Raw genomic sequence first — 11,530 nt, 5'->3', positions numbered from 1 at the left:
TTTTGGTTGAAAAACGTAACACATTTTCAACGTTGATTCTACATTGAAATGCAAACTATATTTTAACTTGACGTTTAAAAGATGTTGAATACTTGTTGGTACTGTAAGTGTTACATTTTCAACCAAATTTCAACATTAATTCAACGTTGAATTAACGTTAAATTATCAACCGCGACTTTGGTTAAATACACAACATATTTCCAACGTTGATTCAATGTTGAGTATATGTTGTGAACATGATTTCAACGTTTCAACTACATTTCAACGTTGCTTCAACGTTGAATTAACGTTTTGTGCCCGCTGGGACAGTAATGTATATCAGGAAGTTGCAAAAGAAATTTATAATTAATAATACAATTTATTAAATTTATATCATCAGCAACAAGCCTTTATAATAAAACTAATAATATAGAACTAAAACTAATAGTTAAAATTCAAACACTTTTATTCCACTTCAAAACTATCTGTGGTAGGTATAACTATATATATATATAGGCCTATGCCTATAATTGGATCCCAGTTTAAACAATGTCGATCGAGAAACAATGGTTTTAACGACATCCGCCTGTTCTGAACTTACGCCGAACAGCTCTAATAGGCTAATATCTTGTCTACTCCTTGGCACTCCGAAATGTCACCAACACACATTTTCTCACGAATTTCACCATCTCCGTTCGTGCGTGGCTTACCTTTTTTTTTATAATTTATGTATACTCCGTGTGTGTTCTCCCGGATTTACTGTACCGATCCACGGAATGGGCTTTCGTTCACGGGATTTATTTCGTCGATCATCACAACAACGGATGTCCCAGATCGTATTCTCATCTGTGATTCATAAATAACTCCTTGTTAACAGAAATTATCTAGATGAATAATAATAATATCACATTGTTGAACGCGCAGCACCATCTCGTCCGTTTACTCTCCTCTGAAGACCGCTCTCAAATGAAGAAGACAGTACAAAGTACACGGACGCAGTGCTGATGGATATGGAACGCGCAATTAATTTACGACATTACTCCCGCTTCGCAACGTACGACGTCGAAAGCTTTCCACATTAACACAATATTGTGAATATATAGGCCTACTTTAAATAATAAAAGAATGTTATGCATCTAATACTTTGTCATCATCATTAACGTCATCGTAATCATCATCATCATCATCATCATCACCACAATCATCATCATCATTATAATCATTTTGGCCTTTTGCACACGAACCTAATAAGATGAAGCAGACCGTGTACAAATGATAAATTAGTGCACGGTAGGGGATAGGAAAATAACATTGGTAGTAGCAGTTATGATGTCACGCTTGACTTATAATATATTTTATTGATATCTAATGGTGAAAATAAAAGAAAAATGCGCAAAATTCAATAAACCTGACATTTGTAGTTTCGGCACAGGCAGCATCCAAACAGAACAGAACAGCACCATACCCAGAATGAGGGGGTCGGGGATAAGTGGTGAAAAGAGTGAACATTTTCTGGCGTCCGCGAGTATGGGGTTATCTGGCCGGAGTTTTACCCCTCCGCTCGTCCGCAGTGCCTCCGCTCGTCCGCAATGCCTAGTGTTTTTTTCTTTTTAATTAATAGGCCTATCATTCATTTTGATTTTTTTAAATTTTATTTTCAATATACAGAAAGCAGGAGGGTCGGCTTTCCACAAAACCAATACATTCCGCATCACAATATTAACTCTCAATAGCGCATCAAAAAGGGTAACGAAACTGAACTTTTCAAGGTCAGAAAGTTTAGAACTCATCGTACAGACATTCTTGATAGAATTTATAGACATTCTTGAAATTCTGCTGCAGTTCAATTCTGAGCTATTAACAAACAGCAGCTATTCCTCTCTAAATATGCATCCACGATTTACGATTTTACGATTAGTAGAGTCACACCAGGGGACTAAAGTGGTGGAGCCAGCGGGGGTTCAGGCGTAAATTTCTCCCCTCAGTCAGTAGACAAGTACGTCAGACCCCTGTTGTTGCACGCCACGACGAGGTCGTCAGACTAAAAAATATTAATTTTGCCGATCAACAATATTAATTTTGATTATCAAAAGACTGTTTAAGATTATACAAAAACTAATGAAAATGGATCATCCTAAAATTTAGCAAAATGATACTTAATATTCAAAGAATGAAATGATTAAATTTTGGGGAAAAAGGCTCTCAAAATTCTAATTTGTAGAACCTTCCGGAGAATTCCCTTCACCCATCCCTGCCGGGGGCCCTGGCGTCCCCTAGCCTACGGGCCTGTGGATTTAGTTTACTAACTCCAAACAGTGGTCCTTGCCAGCAGAGACCTTATTGCCACGGAAACGTAGTAACGAGATTCGAAAGTTATAATATTCAGCTAGGCCTACTATTGAATAACATACATTGATTATTCTCAAAGCCGGTAATAGATATTTATCCATGTTTGTACAGACATTAATAAAGGATGTAGAACACAAATATTACCTCCGCCAAAGGAGGTTATATATTCATTACTATCTGTCGGTCTACAGGCCCTATTTCTGTCTGTCTGAATAGCAAGATTATGCAAAAACTAATGAATGGGCCATCACAACATTTAGTGAAATATACATAATTATTATTATCAAAGAATGAAATAATTAAATTTTAGAAAGAAAAATCAAAGACAAGGTCACGGCAATTCGAGTTTTTTTTACCCCGAGCATAAAAAAATCCAGACCTCTGCGAGGAACCGATGTTCGTTCCTACGCAGCCATAATTAGTTACTAGTAAATTATTACATTGTGCCGGTTTATTGGGATGCTACATAAGACGGGCATCAAATCTATAAACAAATTTAAGATATATGCCCGGAAGCGGCACTCTAAAACTACTTTTTTTAGAGCAGTGTTCCGTGACAAAATAAATGGCTTCTCCTCGCCGGTGAAGGTTTCTGTACCCCTTTTGCAAAGGGCTGCATCCAGGACTTTTCTCAAAATATATAGGCCTATATTTTAAGTTGTTAATTCAGGTAAAAATTTTAGAGTCAAAAGGAGATGTCACAACCGCATTAACTGGCTTTTATCAAAATAGACATTCAATAATCCTCTGATACCATTGACGCTAGAGTCTTGGATATGGATAATAAAGTTCTCGTGTATTACATTAATATAACATTATGTTTTCAAGCAATAGGGCACGATTAGGTTTCATGACCAATACACTACATGTATGCAAACAATTAACCAACAGGTGTATTGAAATTAAGGTTTCTCTTTACAAAACTTTCGACGAATTCAATTTGATGCCATCATCTTTACAAACACACGGACGAACATGCGTCGACGATTGTGAAGGTTTCTATTGCTTTACTACACAGGAACCAAATGAAATTTGACACTGAATCTGGAATGGCTAACTAATGCAGAGATTTAAAATTGAAGAAAAATGAGCTGTTGCGTACCTTTAAAATTCTAATATCAATTAGACTGAATTCGTACATATTTTATTATGTTAGCGATACTGGGTGTCTAGCTTTAGGACAAAGTGTTCACTGTACTAGCACCTAACTCAAGATACTCCTTTTTCCGTACACGAGTCATTGCCACCACCGCCATTGTCATCCTCATTCTCATCATCCTCATAATCGTCATCCTCATAATCATAACCTTCATCATCATAATCATCACATTCATCCTGCTATAATCATCATCTTTAAAAATGTTTTAAAATCATAAACCTTTATATTTACATTGAACACATTGTTACTATTGCCTTTTATTTTTCACTGCCTTGTTTATCGTTCAAAAACGCACCTTCAGTAACTTTCCCAATAAACCACAATTAAAACCAGAAATATATTTGTCACTCTGTAAATATACTTGCGAATACAGGTAGATCCAAAAAAAAATATATTAAAATATCATAATATTCTTACTAACCTAAATATCTCAGGAATATAGTGTTACAAATTAAAGAGAACAGCCATTAAGACACTTCTGAAAAGTTGATAAATATCGTAAATGCCTCTAAGACAATGAACAAAATTTAAAAATCATAATTTTGACACTATATTATGGTTGAATCATAAAATATTAATTATGTTTGTCTATGTGTCTATTAAATCATTTCAATTTTATTCATCATTTCAATTTTATTCATCACTGTCAAGCCATGTGTCGTACGATGGATGTACGACAGTTGGCCAACTAATCCAACTCTGCTCACTGTTAACAAGACCACGGTGTTGATTGTCGGTAGCAGTTTGAATGGATCGTCATTAAAAACGATCCGTTACACGGCGTATGGGGGAAAACTAGCTTTGTCAATGCCATCCTTCGAAAAGCATAAGTAAATTTAAAGCTTTGTTTATTTCTACTTTTTAAAGTAAGTATAGCTTGGTATGTTACATATCATAATGTTAATGAGAGGCAGCTGACTATTTAAATTCCCCATAACAGAATTGGCCGAATATGAAGAGATTCACTTTTCCTTGAAACAAAATATTTTATTTCAAGATTTGTCAGTTCCTTCACAAATTAAAGCAAGGGGAAAAGATGCAATTACTGCATTCATTATGATCTTGAAAATGGCGAAATAACGTTGATAAATAGTAGAGTGTTATTTCTGGGGAAGAAACGGGTTGGCAAAACCACTCTTTTCAATGCCATCCTTGGAAGAGCATTAAGTATAGCATGGTATGTTATATATCATAATGTTAATGAGAGGCACCCGACTATTTAAAGTCTGAACGGATCGTCATTATAAACGATCCGTTGCACGGCGTGTGGTGGCGTCCCATTCGCCATAGAATCGCATCAGGCAAAGACAGTCAGGCACAATAAGTGCCATTACTTGAATTTCCCAGGATTGGCCAAATATGAAGGGATTCACTTTTTCTTTAAACTACACATTTTTATACAAGGATTTGCCAATTCCTACACAAGTTAAAGCAAGGAGAAAGGATGCAATTACTGCATGCATCAATGAAATTGAACTTGGCGAAAATAACAATGGTAAATGGTAGGGTGATGTTTCCAGTGAAATTTCTCATAAAAGGATTGGCCGAATATGAAGGGATTCACTTTTTCTTGGAACAGCATATTTTTATTGTACAGTTGTTTCCTTTGTTTTTCGTTGCAAGGAAGTCAATTTTCGAATTTGCTTTTTTAATACGAGTTTGACAATAAAGAAAGAATATATATATTCAAGGATTTGTCAGTTCCTGCAAAATTAAATCGAGAGGAAAGGATGCAATTACTGCATTCATTAATGACTTTGAACATAACGATGAGCGAAATAGTAGAGTAGAGTGATGCTTTTGGCAAAACCAGCCTTGTCAGTGCCATCCTTGTAAAATTTTAAGTAAAATTGAAGCCTTGTTTTATTTCTATTTTTTAATTTAAGTATAGCGTGGTATGTCATAATGTTAATAAGAGGCAGTTGACTATTTGTGGCTATTTTAAAATACTCTATTTCAAAAAGTACAGTACGTGCACTTAATCGGTGTAATCGCCCTTATTTTCCTCTTTGCATAAATAGGGGTATTTAATCAACAACTTTATCGTTATAACCATGTTTTTCTTGCGCGCATGCGAATTTTGGACGCATTATTTTTGTTAACTTGTTGTAGGTGAAAAACTTGTTGCTAGAGTAAGGATGGTCAATTTCAAGAATTCATAATAAAGCCTCCATATACAGAGACAGGGATACAGATAGATTGTAAACAAATAAAAAAATTAATTTTTGTACTAATTGTACAATGCACTTTAATAATATGTCAACATATTATATTTGTAAGATGTGGTGCGAGTTTTGAGGAAGGATGTGGGGAAGGGGATGCCCCTTACTCCAGTGCTCCAGCAGCTGCTTCTTCCATCCCTTCATCAGTCAGGTGTAGGTCATCTAACATCTCCTGTAGACTAACCTGAGGCATCTCGCCTTCATCGCTCGACTCAACAGCAACATTTACTTTCGAACGATCTATTGTGAGGAAAATTATCAACCAATTAAATTATCAAAATCAAATGACAAAAATCTACTTAGCTGTGTTATAAAAGAACAGTATTTATTTTTGGCAAGACGTTATGTAATATGTTATTTTCTTACGTATTTGTTGAATCCGTCTCCATGTTATTAAGTTCCTTGTTAAGCGTCTTCAGCTTCCAAGCTCTGCGTCTGTTACGTTTCTGCCGATTACCGTAATGTTTCTTCACCAAGATCACATCCGGTACAAACTCTGGATTGAGTGTACTAAAGTTTGGGTCATTGATGTTCGCATGGTTGCAGTCAAAGCCCAACACACTATCCCCAACATTTAGAAGGTGACCAAGATGCGTACGACAGTGGATTTGCACGTCAGATATGCCAAGGTCCTGACTTCTCTGGACCCAGACATCCGCAAGTAGATGCTGCAAAATGAAAATCAAATCCTCTAATTTATATAAAATAAATATAATAATAAAATATTTTTAAAAATATATTTTATAGAGAGCAACATAAAAACAGGCAGCACATAGACTAGTGAAATTGATTGACACACAAACTCTTGAAAACACAGCGCACATCTTCAGGGGAATAATTTATACAGCTTATGCATATCTTCGCAGTACATGAATATTTCTAATGATTGATGTTGACTGTATATGACAATATAAAAATAATGCATGCACTTACACATAGTCTAATATTCAGAGGCATAGCCAAGTGGGGGGGGGCACAAAACCCTATAAAAAATGTGCGTATTTCATTAAATATTTGTAACGTGTAAAGACACTCTTTCCCAACTGGAAACTGACTGAGTTACATCTGTCTCTTATACACATCTAGATGTGTATAAGAGACATCCTGTAGACTAACCTGAGGCATCTCGCCTTCATCACTCGACTCAACAGCAACATTTACTTTCGAACGATCTATTGTGAGGAAAATTGTCAACCAATTAAATCATCAAAATCAAATGACAAAAATCTACTTAGCTGTGTTATAAAAGAACAGTATTCATTTTTGGCAAGATGACATTTAATGGAAAGTTATTAACTGTCAATTGATATACATGTAAGCAATTCAAAAATTTGGTGTTTTTTACAAGATGTTTGTTTTAACAAAAATTGATATTTGTACTAACCAAGGTAAATGTTGACGTTCTTTCGATATTCTACATCTTCCTCCAAATCCTCGAGGAACTGATTATAATCACTATAATATTATGATACAAAAAGACAAAATATAACATTATAATAAATGAATTAGTAAAATAAAAATTTTAATTCAGGCTCCAGAAAAAAAACAAAAAAACATATATGATATATTTTTTTTATCAAACACAAATTAATTCCAATCACTTATGTTATAAATTTATGACAAAGGGAGTAGCGGTGCCTACAAGGGCAGAATAAGTGAGCGCCCCGTCATGGACATGTCAAGTCCAGGTCTGCCACAACTAATCGTACCAAAATTTTTGCAGGCATTTTTGTGAAATTTCTCAAAACATTATTGCCCAGTTTCTCTAGACACGAGGGAGCTAAACCCACTAGGCCCAACCAGGGCTTTGCATCTGGACCATGATGGCCTCTGTAGCAAACATTCAAACCACTGCCGGACAACTTAGCTCACAAAGAATGTATATCCTAGACCAAACACAATAGATCCAAAGAGACTAAGATAGATATAGAAAAAAAAGTCTGTTAATCTTTGGCAAAATGTTATGTATTATGTTATTTTCTTACGTATTTGTTGAATCCGTCTCCATGTTATTAAGTTCCTTGTTAAGCGTCTTCAGCTTCCAAGCTCTGCGTCTGTTACGTTTCTGCCGATTACCGTAATGTTTCTTCACCAAGATCACATCCGGTACAAACTCTGGATTGAGTGTACTAAAGTTTGGGTCATTGATGTTCGCATGGTTGCAGTCAAAGCCCAACACACTATCCCCAACATTTAGAAGGTGACCAAGATGCGTACGACAGTGGATTTGCACGTCAGATATGCCAAGGTCCTGACTTCTCTGGACCCAGACATCCGCAAGTAGATGCTGCAAAATGAAAATCAAATCCTCTAATTTATATAAAATAAATATAATAATAAAATATTTTTAAAAATATATTTTATAGAGAGCAACATAAAAACAGGCAGCACATAGACTAGTGAAATTGATTGACACACAAACTCTTGAAAACACAGCGCACATCTTCAGGGGAATAATTTATACAGCTTATGCATATCTTCGCAGTACATGAATATTTCTAATGATTGATGTTGACTGTATATGACAATATAAAAATAATGCATGCACTTACACATAGTCTAATATTCAGAGGCATAGCCAAGTGGGGGGGGGCACAAAACCCTATAAAAAATGTGCGTATTTCATTAAATATTTGTAACGTGTAAAGACACTCTTTCCCAACTGGAAACTGACTGAGTTACATAATATAGCACTCTGGTAATTAAAAATACTGCCATTTCAGTGAAAATGGACACAACTCAAAGACAACCTTTGTTCAAGCAACTTGTTCACATAATGACAAGTCTCTTCATTGTTATCAATCATTAATATGGAATATTTACTTGTCAATGAACATGAGATCAGATTATATTGATGAGATTATTTTTTAGGCGAGACTATTTTTTTACATTCTTTAGCGAACTTGCCACCCACCAATAATGATTTCAAATAGAAATATCATAAAAAAAAAGTTTTTATTTATTTTTATAGAGCCCACCGCTGCCTTGAAATCGCCAAAAATAATATGAATATTTCTTCCTAATTATATAAATTTAAAGCATTTAACTATTCATCTAATTATATTATTATTATCTCCTCCATCTGGATGTTTTTTGCAAAATTCTTTACTAAACATTAAGAAAACAGAATTATTTTATTTTTTTCCACCCTCCTCTGACTCTGAAAAAAGGTATAAAATTTTTTTTTTAAATAGTTTATTATTAGCATACAAAAACAGGCAAACTTAAACTAGTTTGAGATATAAAAGAGAGATGATGATTTCCAGAAGAAGGCCTCTCTTTTCTACCTGTACAATAAAGGTATAAATAAAATAATAATTCCAAGATTCTTATGAGAAGAGATGCGGGCCATGGGAATATTTTAATCATATTTTTTACCTGTACAATAAAGGTATAAATAAAACAATAATTCCAAGATTCTTATGAGAAGAGATGCGGGCCATGGGAATATTTTAATCATATTTTTTACCTGTACAATAAAGGTATAAATAAAATAATAATTCCAAGATTCTTATGAGAAGAGATGCGGGCCAAGGGAATATTTTAATCATATTTTTTATGAAGCCGAAAGTACTTTTAAATACATATTTTTTGCAGTACTATGGCATCATAAAAAATATTCCCTCTTCCCGCATGAATTCTTATACTGAGTTTAAAAATTATTTTTTTTATGATAATAACTTCAACATGGAGAAAAACCTCCACTAGTAATGATACAGTATTTTATTATTTTCTAATTTATTATTTGTTTTTCTTTCTCTGACTTGCATAAAGGTATTAGCCATTATTCTTTCATATAATCTAGTATATTGCTGTTACTTTAAATTCATACTACAGTATTCTACGTACTGCAGACTTATGGTAAAGTTTACATTGCATATAATTCTTGATGATCATAAGCTTTCTTTTTTTGTATTTCTAATATAAGGAATATTGTTAAATAACAAAGTATGATGGCATTCATTTTTATATTTTCAAAAATGTGTTTTAATTATAGTTATATTGTCCCCCAAATATACAGTTTTGTAATTCTAGACTTGGTTGTTTTTTTTTTTTAAACTTATGTGGAAATAACATCTTCTTTGAATAATATTGATTTAGCATGGAGGAAATAATTAATTATTTCTTTATAACTATTTCCTCCATGGTTTTACTTATTATATTTATTTGTACATTTGACAAGGGATTTTTCATCATTATTAAAGATATTGCTTCAGAGATTCTTCTTTTGCTTTTTTATTGTTCTTTTTTTGTCTATAATTATTTGTTTATTATGTAACATTCGTATGTTACACATGGAAAAGAGATAGAGAAAGTGAATAAAATAAAAAGTAGAAAAACAATCTATTATTTTGAAAAATTAAACCGGACTTCACACAAAAAAAAATATTAAAAATATTATTGACCTCATATTTTGAAGCTAATTAATAAACATAGAGCATATGAAATATATAAGACATGACAATGGGGTGTTTAGAGGCCATTATGTAAACATTGAGTCATATCAAATCCAACAAATTGCAAACAACTGTAAAACAGTTTGTATCTAAAGCACCTGCAATAAAATCAATGCTGTGGTTCGCAATCCAACAGCTGACAGAAACACTGCCCATTAGTGTATGATGCCTGGAGGGCGATCCATCATATTACCATGAACATGGCCTTTCACTATCTCATGTGATATCAATGACATTAAGGTGGGTGATTGATTTAATAATACAACAAATTTTGGATTCGCATCACGTGTCATACAGCAAAATAGGCTAGCCTTAACCCCCTAGCCTCGCCAAGGCTATTCCAGCCTTATAATTAAGATACTATTTCAAATTGACAATGAAAGTAAAGGTATACATATTAAAGCACATTTATATCATAGATCAAGATAGTAATAATAATAATAATAAAGGGGTGTAACTAATTCCAGTTTTTTAAATATTAAAAAAACTGTCTCATTAACTGTTTAATGGTTTTCCCTCAAAAAGGGTGTTTGAGGAAAACTCTGCAACGGTTTAATGAAATAAATATTCAAAAATCTGTATCTCATTCCGTTTGAAGTTTTTCCCTCCGGAGCCTGTCTTTAAGAGGCTTTGGGATAGAACTTGTTTCTAGTTGTGAGAAAAAATCCTGCTGTCACCAGGGGCAGATCCAGGGGTGTTCAAAATGGGGGTGTCCATAATGGAGGTCCCCGAAAGGGGGCCCCTAAAGTGGGGCCGATCAAGATAACACTACCCTACGGGATCTAGGGACATACCCCTGCGAAATTTTTGTGTTCTAGATGCCAGAAAATAACCTCTAAGGCGTTTTGGGTGATCAATTTTTTTCTTTCTTTTTTTTACCTTTTAAAAAAGGTGGGGTGGGACGGGGCCGGCACAGCCCCCCTCCCCTTAATCCGCCCCTGGTCCCAGGTACCTAATCCTAGGGTCCAGGGTTTAATTCTTTTTTCTCACAACTAATAACAACTCCATTACCTCAGCCTCTTATTAAGACATTTTTTAGAGCATCATCCTTCTTGCAATTAGCAAGTTGGATGCAAATGAAAAAATAAAAAAATAATTATTAACTTTTCTGAACTGATCTGATATTTACAGAGAATTTGCAAGTCAGGTGTTTGTAAGGTACATACACAAAAAATTGCTTTACCTTATTTGACACGGAGCCCTGTCCGGCCACGTGCCTTCTATCTCTATCTTCAACTCTTTCCGTCTGCAAAACGATGAACTCAGTGAGCTGTTTGAGTGTGCACAGGCTGGTGAATGCATTTCTCCAGTATACATTACTTGGAACATCAGCAGCTGAATAGGGATGTTTGTAAGTATATTAC

At 34.3% G+C, this 11,530-nt stretch overlaps 1 protein-coding gene across 1 annotated transcript in view; it reads right to left on the bottom strand.

Annotated features, from left to right (window-relative positions):
* Positions 1-3,722: 3,722 nt before the first annotated feature.
* The window catches only part of LOC117118578 (60S ribosomal export protein NMD3-like), a 15,444-nt gene continuing 7,636 nt past the window's right edge, over positions 3,723-11,530 (bottom strand). The window contains exons 7-10 of the mRNA XM_033263195.1: positions 11,350-11,501; positions 7,695-7,996; positions 7,094-7,164; positions 3,723-5,949 (exon numbers count right to left, since the gene is read on the bottom strand). Coding sequence (XP_033119086.1) covers positions 5,813-5,949; positions 7,094-7,164; positions 7,695-7,996; positions 11,350-11,501 — 662 coding nt within the window. The 3' untranslated portion in view covers positions 3,723-5,812. The remainder of the gene's footprint in view (positions 5,950-7,093; positions 7,165-7,694; positions 7,997-11,349; positions 11,502-11,530) is intronic.

This window comes from Anneissia japonica, unplaced genomic scaffold (genome assembly GCF_011630105.1).
Source record: "Anneissia japonica isolate Jap-2015-1 unplaced genomic scaffold, ASM1163010v1 scaffold284789_len57268_cov186, whole genome shotgun sequence".
NCBI classification, from domain to species: Eukaryota; Metazoa; Echinodermata; class Crinoidea; order Comatulida; family Comatulidae; genus Anneissia; species Anneissia japonica.
This window is presented reverse-complemented; position numbering and strand designations above follow the sequence as displayed.